General features: G+C 43.3%; 1 protein-coding gene across 1 annotated transcript in view; it reads left to right on the top strand.

Moving 5' to 3' along the window:
- Positions 1-13,970, top strand: part of ANKRD26 (ankyrin repeat domain 26) — a 969,942-nt gene that overhangs the window by 656,656 nt on the left and 299,316 nt on the right. The window contains exon 31 of the mRNA XM_086919420.1: positions 13,133-13,226. Coding sequence (XP_086775546.1) covers positions 13,133-13,226 — 94 coding nt within the window. The remainder of the gene's footprint in view (positions 1-13,132; positions 13,227-13,970) is intronic.

The raw sequence follows: 13,970 nt of genomic DNA, 5'->3' as shown, positions 1-13,970 counted from the left end.
AAAATGTATGTTGAAACACAGCAAAATATTTAAAGATCCTGTGAGGGCAAGAATAATTACACCTAGAATGGAGAAAAAATATAAACCTTCAACTACTGACCCTGTTTACAACAGAGATCAGTTTCCTTTAGACTCTCTGGTGGTATCCAAGCTCGCAAGAGAGCTAACTCACAAACCACAGGTGAGGCTCCTCTTCCTGATAAGGAGTCTAAGCTTATTGAAGCATCAGGCAAAAGATTGGCTTCACAAGCTGCTAATCACTGGTGCATTGCCAAGGCTCAAGCTCTGTTGGAAAGCTATGATAGGGCTAATTATGATGAGTTAGAGAAACTCATCAAATTTTTACCTGACAAACGCAAAACTAAGGCTAATCACTAATAACCCAATCAGGTGTGCCCTTGACGCAGCAGATGCAGCAGCTCGTACAGTAAACGCCTGTGTACTCCTACGCAGACATGCTTGGTTTGGAATTTTAGGATTCAAGCCTCCATCCTCAACCAACTATTCGTCAAAGAACATCTCTATGGCCCAACGGTTGATACCTCACTAGAGAGGATGAAAAAAGACACGGAGGTCGCAAAGTCCATAGGGGCTTTGCATTTGTCTGCCACTAGGGGTTCCTTTCGCCGCTCCTTTTATAGGGGTGGTTCCAAAAATGTATCCACCGAAAACCCTTCCTCCTCTTACAAGGGCAACAACCAATCCCCCTTTTCAAGAGGTATATTTTAGAGGTGGGTTCAGAGGAAACAACAGTAAGGGAAGAGCCAGAGGCAACTCCACATGCACTTCCCCTGCAAATAAACAGTGACTTTCTTCCTTTGTCCCCGGACAGGAGTGGAATGATCGGGGGTGTCTCACTCAATTCCTACCTGTGTGGAATTCAATCACCTCAGGCAAGTGGGTACTACAAATTATCCAATATGGGTACTGCCTGTACTGTCTGAAGCTTACACACACTCCCCCAGATATTCTTCCAAGATCACATGCAACGTCTCCAGAGCATCTTACCCTGCTAAAGCAAGAGGTTCTCTCTCTTTTGGAAAAACACGCTATAAAACCAGCCCCATTACAATATCAGGGGACCGAGGTATACTCCCTATACTTTTTAATTCCTAGAAAAGACAGCTCTCTCAGGCCCATACTAGACCTTAAAGAACTCAATCTCTACATTCAGTCGGACCATTTTCACATGTTCACTCTCCAACAAGTGCTCGCACTCATTCAGCAAGGCGACTTTCTGACCACTCTGGACTTAAAGGCGAATATATCCATATTCCCTTTCACCCCACTCACCGAAAATACCTCAGGTTTCTGGTAGACGGCCAACAATATCAAGTAAAGGTCCTCCCATTTGGAGTAACTACCCCACCCATGGTTTTCACCAAATGCCTGGCAGTAGTTGTGGCTCATCTAAGACAGCACATTCACGTCTTCCCTTACCTAGAAGACTGGCTCATAAAAGTCAGCTTGCAGCAAAGATGCCTACGCCACACTCAATGAACAGTCCAACTGCTTCACGACCTTGGGTTTACTGTGAATCTCATCTGAAAGAGACACGTTAGTGATAGATTCCTTACCTTAGAATATCCCCAGGCGTCAGACTGGATCCGGAAAGTTTTTAGTCAGCAATACCCCTGCGCGTCGGTAGGTGGCGTTGTGCGGCTCCGCGTCCGTCGCTGGCGTCTTAAGCATTGAGATGACGTCACGGAGACAACTTAGGCGCCACCCATGCATGATGACGTTGGTTCTTTCTTTTTCCGCACCAGCAAGTGCAGATCTGCTAACTACTTTCTAGAGAAGTGTTGTTCTCCTTTCATGGCCCAAGTTTTCCACATCAGTGGTCAGTGTTCTTCGTGGCTCTGCACTCCTGTCTTTGAAAGTTGAAAATGAAACTGACGTCGGTGCTCTGGGGTGGCACCTATATAGGCACCGTGCACATCCCTTCTGACGCGGACAATGCTGATGACGCCATGTGGAGCCGAACGACGATGCCTACCGGTGTGCAGGTTTACTGCTTGTGAGAAAAAAATTCCACATCCAGTCTGATGCCTGGAGATAAGTTAAGGAATCTGTGGCTAGATAGAGTCTCTACCAGATATGGCATTACCGAAGGTAAGTAACTGTTCTTTTGAGACGGTAGAGCCATGGCACAGTCCTTGTGACTCTTGACTCCATCCAGTATTGCATCTTCGACCCCTCAATGCCTTCATACAGAGGGCCAAATTCAAAAGGCTCACACTAGCCCAGATCTTAGCTGCACTGGACTTGAGGGACTGGATGATGTCCTTTGATCTGCAGGGTGCATATTTTCATGTACGCGTTCTACAGTCCCTCAAAGCTTACTTATGGTTCAAGGTCAATTCAATTCAATTCTTTATTTCGGCTTTGTTGCCATAAAAGAAACAGTTCAATGCATACAATAAAAACAGAATAAAACTGTACAGCATGGAACATAAAAACCATTGATTAAAACAATTCATTTGTAATAGAGACAAGTATGCACAACAACAATAGAGTTCTGCAATGGCCCCCCACTAATTACTTAAAAATGTATCAGTTCTATCTCTGGAGTTGATCCCATTTACAGATGATATCCCAGTTTTTTCCTTTGGAAAAAAATACAATGCAAAAATCTACTAACACTAAATATTATAGGTTGAGTTGTGTTAGTGGAAAGAATTCTCACGGCCTGTGTACATGATCTCACGCCTAGCGCAAGGCATATCGGTTTTATCCATCTTTTCCTGGCCTGTGCATATACTGGACAGAAAAATAGGATGTGTTGCTCATTTTCTTTTTGGTGGCCTTCACACATGGGGCAAAGTTCGTCTTTTGCTGGGTTTGAAGTATTTGGTCCACTGGTCCAACGAGCCAAAGTTGAGCCTATTTGGAGATTGCCATATCTGAATTTTAAAAATAGGGTTTTTGCGAGTGGCGGTTCTATTTCGTCCAAGAAAGTCTCAAAAAATGGCTCGTCTTTGAAAGTGAGGAACTTTGTTACTAAGGTCCCACCGTTTGAGGCACTTTTGATCATGTTTGTAATGTAGGTCCAGAAGGCCCTTTTTAATATTTGTTTCGAGTTAGATGGTAGTAGGTCCGGGTTCTCCCAGAAATGTTTCAGACCTAAGTTGTTAAGCCAAATTTTGACATGTTTGAACCATGGGATAACTTTGAAGGTGTCAAGCTCCATAATTTCTTTTAGCCCATCCCTATAGTCTTGTAATTCTGGTACCCGCCATAGCCTAACCCATAGCAGTAATGGGCGTATTATAATGTGGTCGTCCGTTCTTTTAAAATTTAGGTCCAATTGGAGGGGCACTAGGGGAGTGCTTCTCGGGCCCTTACCAAACTTCTCATGAAATTATTGTCCAGGACACTAAAGGTGCCCTTGGACCCGGGGCCCCAGATTTCTGAGCCATAAAGCACTACTGGCTGTACTTTAAATTTAAAAAGTTCAACCGCCGGAGACACGGCTTTGCTAGTGCTCAGGCTTTGTTCCCTGAGGATAGGTTTAGCATTCTGGGAAAATGTCATCTTACTTTTTTCCAGTTGGGGTTTCCACGAAAATTTGGAATCCATTGTCACCCCTAAATAGACAAAATGGGGCACTGATTCTAGTTTTAATCCTTTTAAGGTTAAGCAGCCTTTATCTGATTTGGTAGAATTAAGGGCCATACATTTAGTCTTTTTCCCATTTATCTCCAGTCCCTTCTTACACAATACTCGCTGAAAGAATTCAAAAGAGCCTGGAGACCTCTTTTGGTCTGGGAAATCAAGATAGTGTCGTCGGCAAATAATAGGGAAGTTACCATTTAGTTTTGGGGAGTCGTTTTCACATCCCTCAAGATGTGAGGGAATGTCATTTACGAAAAGGGAAAAGAGTGTAGGGGCCAGGACGCACCCCTGGCGGACACCACGCTCGATGGGAATTTTTGGGGTTAGCTCTCCATTAGGGCCCCAACGGATTCTCGCAAAGTTGCCTCTATGGAGCTCTTTATTCTGAACTAATAAGTTAGTTGGCATCCCTGCTGCACTCAATACTTCCCATAGTAACTTGCGAGGCACTAAATCGAAGGCTGCCCTTAAGTCGACAAATGTAACATATAATTGGCCCTTTTTGATCTTTACATATTTCCAGTAAAGGCAGCAAAATCGGAAAATTTGGTCTATTGTACTTACTTTGGGTCTAAATCCAGCTTGATATCTAGTTAAAATTGCATTTTCATCCAGCCAGTCATTAACACGAAATAAAATATGTCGTGCATAGATTTTCTGGAGTATGTCCATTAGGCTGATTGGCCGGTAATTGGAGGGCTCCATCCTGTCTCCTTTTTTAAAAATTAAAACAATTTCGGCTCCCTTCCAACTCTCTGGGAAATCTAGATTACTGGATAACTTATTGCACAGGTAATTAATATAGGGTACCCATACTTTTAGATCGTGTTTATATAAGTCTCCAGGGATCTTGTCTAGCCCAGGTGCTTTACCAGATTTTATTTGGCTTATTGCCATCTCTGTTTCGCCTAAGGTAAAGTCTAGATGGTCTATTGGAAAAGCGTTGTTTGGGACAATAATATCAATGGGGAGATCTTCATATTTTTTATACAGGTTAGTGAAGTGGTTAACCCAGGTTTGTTCATCCAGGTAGATGTCCTTAACCACTCTCCCTACATGATTTCCATTAGCTACTAGCCTCCAAAAAGCTACATTGTCGCGTGATTTTGCGGCCAGCAGCATGTCAGCCCATTTTTCTTCTTCCCAAGCTATTTTTGACGCCTTTTGTACCGATTTGTAATTGTTCCTAGCTGTTTTAATGTCTGAGGATACCTTAGATTTGATAGCTGTTAAAAGTGCCCTTTTAGACTCCCTACAGGCTTTGTTGTACCAGGGTTTGCTATGAGACAGGTTGTGTGTCTTTTGCTGGCTCTTCTTGGGCATTTTGGTGACTAAAAGCTTAAGAGCATCAAAAAAAATTTGGTGTAAGATCTTAAAGTGGGTGCTGTTTTCCACGTCTGATGTACAGTTTAAATAAGGATCAAATGTACATGCGAAAAGTGTATATATTTCTGCCACAATTTCGCCATTGTCCAATATAAGTGGCCATTTTAGTGATCGCCTATTATTACTGATGTGGATCTCATTGTTATCGCCATTGTCCCCCTCTAAGGGCATAGCGGGAGCCATAACTTCTAACAATGAGGCTTCCATTTCAAGATCTAAAGGAAAATGGTCACTTTCTAATCTTTCTATTACCTCGATGTCAAGGAGGTATGCCCAGGTTGATATGGAAGCAATAACAAAATCTATATTACTTTTGCAATTCCTCCTATAAAAGGTAGGCTTCTTCAAACTGTCCGACGGTAACCTTCCGTTACAATCCCTAAGGCAATATTCTGCACATATTTTGGTTATTTGGAGGGCCAGGGTTGAACATTCAACTGATTTAACATTGTCTAAGGCAGGGATTCTGTTAGCCTGATCTTCCTCTTCAAAGATATCACTAAGTCCCACAATTGGCTCATAGTTGCAATTTAAATCGCCAGCCACAACAACAAAGTCCTCCCTGGTGTCCAGATTACTTAAAAAGAGATCTAGGAAATTTTACAAAAAAAAAATTTTACAAAAAAAAAAGAGATCTAGGTGGGATAATGTTGGGGATTCTCTTGTTGTTGGTGATGGCCTATTATAAATGTTTACTAGAAATAGGTTTTTCCCTTCTCGTGCAGTGATTTTTAAAGCCAGTATATCTGGGGAATTTGCATCCACTACCTCAATGTTCACCCTTAGGTTTACATTCACCCAAATTATTAAGCCACCTGATGGCCTTCCACTCCTGGATGGAATAGCACCAATTCCATAAGTTTTGTACCCCAGTCTATGTGGAGTTTCAACTGACCAAGTCTCCTGTAACATGCAGAAGTCAGAGGAATCAATATAATTGGCCCATTCTGGGTCCCTCAGATTTTTTGAGACTCCCGCTATGTTCCAAGAGACCAGTTTAAATGACCGCCTTGTTACAGGGTCCATTTCCATAGGTGTCTTTTCAACCTCCTTACAATTGGTGAGAACCTCAAGTTGCACAACCGGGGAACCATCGGGACTAATCAAATTGTCCTGAGGGGTCAACAAGACATTTGGGTATATAACGCTTCCATTCAATGTAAGACTGTCCCTAGTTGTTAATACAGCCAGCGATAAGGGTCCTGTGTTTCCCAAAGATTCAGATTCATTGGTAATGCCCCCATCACACAGTATACTTGTTTCATTTTCCACCCCCCCCCCCCCCCACCCCCACCCCCTCGGCGTTGTCATTTATTTTCCTTTTCCCTTGCCCCCCATTAACATATGGCATCAATCACAATCATCTAGTCCACTAAATATATCGAATCTATTGGTGGTTTCTAGAGGTGTGAATGGCTTTAGGTGGTCCATTCTTCTGTTGTTGGGGTTGAAGGGTCTGGCTGGCACACAATTCCATCCATAGGGATCAGGTGCAAGCACCGGGTGTAATGGGTAGTACAAGTCCCTCGCATTCTGTTTGGTTGGTGGGTACAGTGTGTGTTGAGTGTTCCCAGCTCTCTGCATAATCGATGGATAACAACTAGAGAGGGTTTGAGATGTTATATGCGGGGGTGGTTGATGCTGGGAAGGGAATACCACTGACCTAGGATAAAAGTACGTCAGGGGTCTAGGGATTATGCTGTTATTAGAAATGCCTGACGGCCAGTTTAATATAAATTGGACGGCATTAGGATCCCTAAAATTTACAACCACCACATCACCCTCGATGTCTTTGGGTCTGCCCCCCAACCATTGAAGACGGCGCACGTGAACAATTTCACCATTTACATCATTTGCTATTGGCCTGTAGAGGCTTAGCCAATGCATAATCTTGTTTTTTAATTGGGCAAAACCCTCCCGCTTATTTGGTTGCAACACAGGGACCCCAGTTAGGACTACCACAAAGGGCACTGCCTCCGGTGGTAGTTCGGGTAAAGGAGCCAGTTTAGGTCTCCCCCAGCTGGACTTAGGGCCCCCCGCCTCAGTTGTTGTTCTTTCCTGGGGAGTGTTTGCCATAACAATGGCGGGTTTGCTGGCTACGGTAGCCGATATTGGGTCTGGTTTCCTATGTGGATGTGTATCTGGTGGAGTTAACTGGGAAGTCGTTTTATTCCCTGTATGCTTAGAAGTGGAAGGATTCGTTAACGGAATAGACACAGGAATAGAGACTGGTGCAACTGGGATGGATTCTGGTTGTATAGTAGTTTTGTGTAATACATTGCTAGGGTTTATGATGTTGTCATTACCCACACTTCCCAGTGCCCGCTCAATTTTACTTAGTCTAAGTTCCACTTCAATCAGCCTCTCTAGAATTGACGCAGAGTAGGTTTTTATCAGACTTTCTAGGGTGTCTAAGGTAACAAGGTCACAGTTTGCTTGGGGCACTTTATCAGTCATGGTAATATACGAATTGCCATCTACATCTATCAGCATATTAGGTAAAGGCAACGGTGTCATAGTAGACCCTTCTGCAGCTACTGTTGGGTTATCAGGGTTTTTGGAAGAGGTCGTCAACTTTTTCCCAAAGTCAGAGTGACTTAACTTTGGTTGTTGCAAGTCCCCCCTTTTTCGCCTTTTTTTACAAGGAGGAGGTCCATGTGTCATAAGTACAGGCATAGTTTTTTTTGCCCTATTTCGTGATGTTTTAGTTAGTATGTGGACAGGCGGCTTTGGTAGATTAAGAGTGCTCATATGAATAGTTGGGGAGGTGCCATTCATAGCCAACTCAGGGGAAGCGATTGGTGTAGATGTAGTATTGGTCACTTCTGGAGACTGAGTGTCCGATATATGTACAATGACATTGGCTATCTGTGTATTTTCATTGGCGGAAGTAGGAGGTAAAAGTAATGGTGACAGTGGCCGGTTTTTCATGCTTTCTACAGAGCGGCGGCGTTCAGCTCGACGCTCTGCCAAAGCGATTTCTATAGGGATGTCTGGGGTGGCTTTGGTGAAATAATTATCTAGCGTTTTGTTTAACAACCCTCCCTGCATGTCAGACATGCTGAACTCGAATGTGTAAAAATACAAAGCACAGTTCTAAAATGTCCAACAGATTATGGCAACTACTGGAGTATGGAAAAAAGTACCAGGGGGATGTATCCGCTCCGGTCTCTTCGGTTCTCTGAGGGCCTCAGAGGGCCCGCCCTTTGCCCGGGCTTCGCTCCGCGCTTTGCCCCGCGCGCGTCCCGCTAGCGTCCCGCTAGCGCGTCGTTGGCTGACGTTATATAGAGGGAGGAGGCGGGAAGAGGACCAGTTGTGGCGAGTTTGTAACGCAGCGCCCGCTGGTCCTCGCAGTTTCTGTTGCAGTTCAATTCCCTCGGCGATACCTCTTGATCAGGCAGTCCGGCAACCAACACTGGCAAAGCCTCGAGCGGCTCCCGCGAAGCGGGGGCCGCGAGGCATGGGTTAAAAGTCAGCAAAAGGAGCACCCGGTGTGAAACGGAGGAGTCTCTGTTAGCAGGCACACAGTGCACGTTCAGCCCTTCGCTCTTAATGTCCAGCGGGAGGGGGCGGGAAGAGGACCAGCTGTGGCGAGTTTGTAACGCAGCGCCCGCTGGTCCACGCAGTCCCTGTTGCAGTTCAATTCCCTCGGCGATACCTCTTGATCAGGCAGTCCGGCAACCAACACTGGCAAAGCCTCGAGCGGCTCCAGCGAAGCGGGGGCCACGAGGCGTGAGTTAAGTCAGCAAAAGGAGCACCCGGTGTCAAACGGAGGAGTCTCTGTTAGCAGGCACGCGTTCTACAGTCCCTCAAAGCTTACTTATGGTTCAAGGTCAGTAATGAGCATTTTGACTTTGCAGTGCTCCCCTTCAGCCTCACCAGTTCCTGTTTGGTGTTCACGAAAGTGACGGCTGTGCTTAATTGCAGAGGTTGGGGATACCAGTTTTCTCCTAAAATGATGACTGGGTTTTGAATCTTGCTTCACCACATTCAGTCATAGACCACATCAGATACCAGAAACCTCTTGACAGCATTAGGGTTCGCCATCAACGAACAAAAATTGCACCTTATTCTTTCACAGATGCTTCCATTCATTAGAGCTATCCTGTACTCAGTGCAGTTCAGGGTTTCTGCATTCCAACATGTAAGGTGGAGTGAGGGCCTGGATTCTGTGCCAGTATGCTCTGCATCTCTGAAGTTGGATGGAACATCAGGGCATTTCCTCGGTTGCAAACTACTTCTTGTGATAACAGATGACATGTAGATCCTGAGGTGGCACAGTGCATCTGCTGAGAGTGGTGAGAGCCTGGCAGGATATTTTCCCCACAGTCAAGAAAGCACAGTGTAAAAGGTTTTGCACGTTGGATTTTCATCTAGAAACGTCTGGGTATTAGCATCTGTCCTCAGATCAGGCCTCCACTTCCTGTGGATCATCTGTTGCAGTGGAGGGCAGAGTTCTGCTCCCGAAACCTACAATCTACACCTGATGAGTGAAGTTGATCTGATGCATGACTTGTAGATGTCACCCTTACAGTAAAACACAGTTCCACAAACTCCTTTTATTCCAGAAACTGGAACAGACTTTTTCCCTGTTGCTTTATCTACAAGATTGAGTCTTTATAAACCAAGCTTTTGATGTTGTTTTGGTCTTTTGCCCACCACGGCCTTACAGTAGGCATTATTAAAGGTAATGTGCTATCCCTTTCAGTCCTACTATGGTTGCCCTTACAACTGTTTTTATTTAAATCTCCTGTTGGGATGAGGTTTGTGAATGGGTTGACCCACGTTTACTCTCAAACCGCTTATGATGCCACAGTGGGATCTTTATTTGGTCTTAACGTTTCTCATGTGCACACCCTTTGAGCCAATGCATAGCTGTTCACTGTGTCCTTTGAGTTTGAAGGTTATTCAATCCAATTACTTAACCGTAGTGCATGAATGAGTTTCAGACACTATTCGTGCAAGCACTCTACACCACTTTTTTTCTAGAAAAAGTGGTGTTGAGAACTCGGTTGGCCTTTATACCAAAAACTGTGACTCCTTTCCACATTAGGCAAACTATCACCCTGACTGCATTCTTTGCCCTTCTTTTGCCCCATGAAAGAGGAGGAGAGACCTCATGGTTTGGACCCCAAAAGGTTTTTGAGCTTTTACATTGATGGTACCAAGGATACCGTGTGGATGATCAGCGTATGTTTCCCGGAGCAAAGAAAAAGAAGTCTGTGTAAATAAAACCCAGTCAATGTGGATTGTCCTCTGCATCAAGAGTTGCTATACACTGGCCATCAAGCAGCCTCCAGAAGGTCTGAGAGTCCATTCCACCGGGGCAAAGACTGTTACCACTGCATTGGCACAGGGAGAACTTGTCGATGCCTTTTGCCAGGCTTGGGCATCAGTATTATCATTCACAAAGTATGACTGCCTTCACAACCAGGTCAAGTGGGAATGGTATTTCCCCCCCCCCCCCCCCCCCCCTCAGTCCTGCAAGAATGTTTACTCTTGAGTCCTCTTGACAGACCCTCCACCTTGGGAGGTTCTGCTTTGGTTTTTATTTGGTGGGGAAGAATCTGCAATATGAAGTATCCATCAAATGTGCAAGTTACTTCAGTAACGCTCTTTCCGGTGGATACTCTGTGAAATCATAGATTCCTCATTCACCTCCTTCCCCACTCCCTGTCATGTGGAGTGGCCTCTTCTTACCATCTAAAAAGGTCCCAGGTTAGTAATCTACACACTAGTGGCAACAATCATTCATGCTTCATGCTTCATGTGTGATGGTGCAAAAAGTGATTCGCAAGACACTGACCTCAGTATGCTGGGGTGGCGCTTACATGCAGGTCCACAAGCAGCACAGTGGTGCATTGCTGGAAAACGTTTCCAGATTCCGTGTGGCACCTGGGGAATTTTCTAAGGTGGGATATCTGAGGTTAGAGTATCCAACAGAAACAGTGTTACCATAGGTAAGTAAATGATTCATTGAAAATATATTATGATTAAAACTACTGTCATAGATAAATCCTTATATGTTCTCTGGAGCACGTTTACTTGAAACCTGCCTTTCTCGCCCACTTTTTTGTCTATTTGGGAATCTGTTCACATGTGGTGGTATTAATAGTACAGTAAATAAGATGGTAATTGTATAGCAGAGGAGAAAGACAAAGTTGCATGTATGATGACTTATACAATCCTTGTGAGAGATATGTTGCCACTAACTGGTAGATCCGAATGTTGCTGGAGGAAAGGCGTGGAAGTCACCAGTCTCAATTCCCTGTCAGTAGGGCTGAACACTTACAAGACTGTGCATGATACTGACGGTGTAGAGGGGAGACAGAGATATGAGGGAAGTCACACAATGGCGGTTATCGGGTTGTAGTCTCACAGCTTATCTCTCCAAATTCAGGCTCTCTCAGGTGTTCTGCAGTCTTAGTAGTGATGACTCTTTTGTACTAAACAGAATTTAGGACTACTTTTAATCTCTACTTCTACTAATTTTATTTAATATGTCCTTTTTTTCTTGTAAATGAATAGTAACATTTAACAGATATTGACAAAATATCCAAAATTCATTCTAGCAACAGGTGTATCATAGTAAACACTTGACGTATCAAGGGCACATACTATTGTCCAAGAGCCAATGGAATTGTTGTGGGACTGGTCAAGTTTTTATGTCATATGTAAAGATCTGCAACTTGAGGCTCTGAATAAAAGTAAAGGTTCGCTCAGGATCTGTAAGTAATTCTGCAATGGCTCAGGAGACCGTTGTTACAGCAAAAAATAGAAGGTGAGTCAGAAGCCTAGTATGTAGGTACAAGGTGGAGTTAAAGAATCCAATAGAATTAATAATCCAAACAAACAAATCTAACTCTCTATAGTTAATCACTAACATGAGGTTTTTAAAGACCATGCTGGAAGAATTTGAAGAGTTCCATGGATACAAGACATTTCTTTGAAGTGATGCAGCAGAAGTAGTTCAAAGATACCCCTCAAGCAGAAAACGTTGGAGAAGATGAACTCAACATTCAGTGTGAAGATTGTCTCGTATGGAGAGCTGGGAACACAGGTGAAGAGCAGAGTCCAAGAAGATTTTTCCTGTCATCAACTTGGAGGAAAGACAGGTGCCTGGCCACGCCATGTGTGTGGCTTTTATAGACTACAGGATTCTTGAATCCTGCTGTGGATCCTTGATTTTCACTGTAGCCTGCCAAACAGATGGGGCATATCGCCACTGCTTTAGGGGTGCCCTCCTGAGAGCACTTTTAGCTGTGAGGGGGTGAAGGGGTCACAGCTTGACAGCACACATGTGGAAGCGACAATCCTGTGTGGTTTGACTTTTGTCACGCAGCACAAATAACATCCTGAGTGGCAATGTCCTGAGCAAGGGTTGGTTAATAATGTTCAGGATCAGAGGTGGATGGGAGTGGGGTTGAGCACCGGCGGCAAGCATCAACACTCCTCTACTCTTATGCCAGTAAAAACTTTCCTGCCTATGTCATTGGCAGCCAGATTGAATCCTGAAGAGCAAAATCGATGTGACTTAAGTCTAGACTGTTAAATTGACAAGTGAGGCAGAATCACTTAGACCGGCAGCAAATGCCCCCTCAGAATGTGCTACCACGGGAACACAGCATCAATATTTCATACAGAGAAAGAATTGCTAGGGACAAAAAGAAAAATATATTCTTAATACACTTATTGTCCAAGTACAAATTGTCCAGCATGTGTTTAACAATGAAAATCGCTTCTTCATGGCCTATTTAACATTTGCAGTAGTCCAGTAAATCACTCAATTCGTATTTTCAACAAAGGCTTTCCCAATAGCAGTGATGTGCTCAAGTTTCAAATCAATAGCAATTCTAGTATAATGCGAGTGTGCATTAGCATTGGGTTCACACAATTCTAGTACAGGTCGCTCATGGCTAAGGATGGAACAGCTTAACACACAATTGTCGATCTGTCACTATGTTAAGAAAGTTCCTGATTATGGTAGTCGGAGAAAACATAAAAATGATAATAAGGGTAGTTCCTATGTTAATGTGTTTTTTCTATTTTTTATAACATGTAACTAACTATTTGAGATTGTCAAGATAGTAATCATCACGTACTTTTATGTGGCTTTATATTTACCTTTTAGGCTTGAAATAGAAAATGCTAGATTAGAGGCTACTATGAAGCAGCAAAATGGAAAAATCGAGATACTTCAGAAAGAGCAACAGGAATCAGTGTCCGTAAGTAAAATTGATGAAAGACAAACACAGCTTTAGGAATGAGGCGTGCCATGTTTGAACCATATGCTGTCCTTGCAGCGAGCACTAAACAAGTTGGAATTATACAAGCATTTACAAACAAAAGTCGTGTCGTCGGTATGCTTTTTAATATTCTTTTTATTTCCAAATGTTTATTTTCTTGGGGTATGTGTGTGTGTGTGTGTGTGTGATTATATATATATATATATATATAATATTATAAATCTGAGACCTCTCTAGTTATTATTAGAATTTCCAGAGACGGAATTCCTCAGGTTTTCCTTGCTAATAACATCATCACTGTTTGATGAATCTCCACTACACTTTGCAGACTGATTCCTTTTTCTACATTGGCTGAGGATGCAGCGTTTTGTGGTTTTCATGGTGTGGAAAGAGTCGTCCTTTTTGTTATATGATCTGAATTGGTTCTCGAGTTTTTAAGTTATAAGGGACAAAAGCGTAATGATATATTGGGCTTCGGTATACTGTGGTACCTTTGTATTATACCCAAGTACATGGCGATAAGGAAACACAATATTATTGGTTAATCAAAGCCGTTTTAAAATGAAAAATCAACCATCTTGTTTAGACCATACTTTAAATTTGTTCAGTGTTTTTATGTAAAATATAAATTAGTACTGTTTGTGTAATATATAGGAAGAAATGAGGCAATGTCGGACAGTTTATAGAGGTAGGGGAAAGTATTTTTATTGATTTATATATTTT

This window comes from Lissotriton vulgaris, chromosome 1_1 (assembly GCF_964263255.1).
Source record: "Lissotriton vulgaris chromosome 1_1, aLisVul1.2, whole genome shotgun sequence".
NCBI lineage: Eukaryota > Metazoa > Chordata > Amphibia > Caudata > Salamandridae > Lissotriton > Lissotriton vulgaris.
The sequence above is the reverse complement of the archived record's forward strand: the minus strand, read 5'-3'. Positions and strand labels throughout refer to the sequence as shown.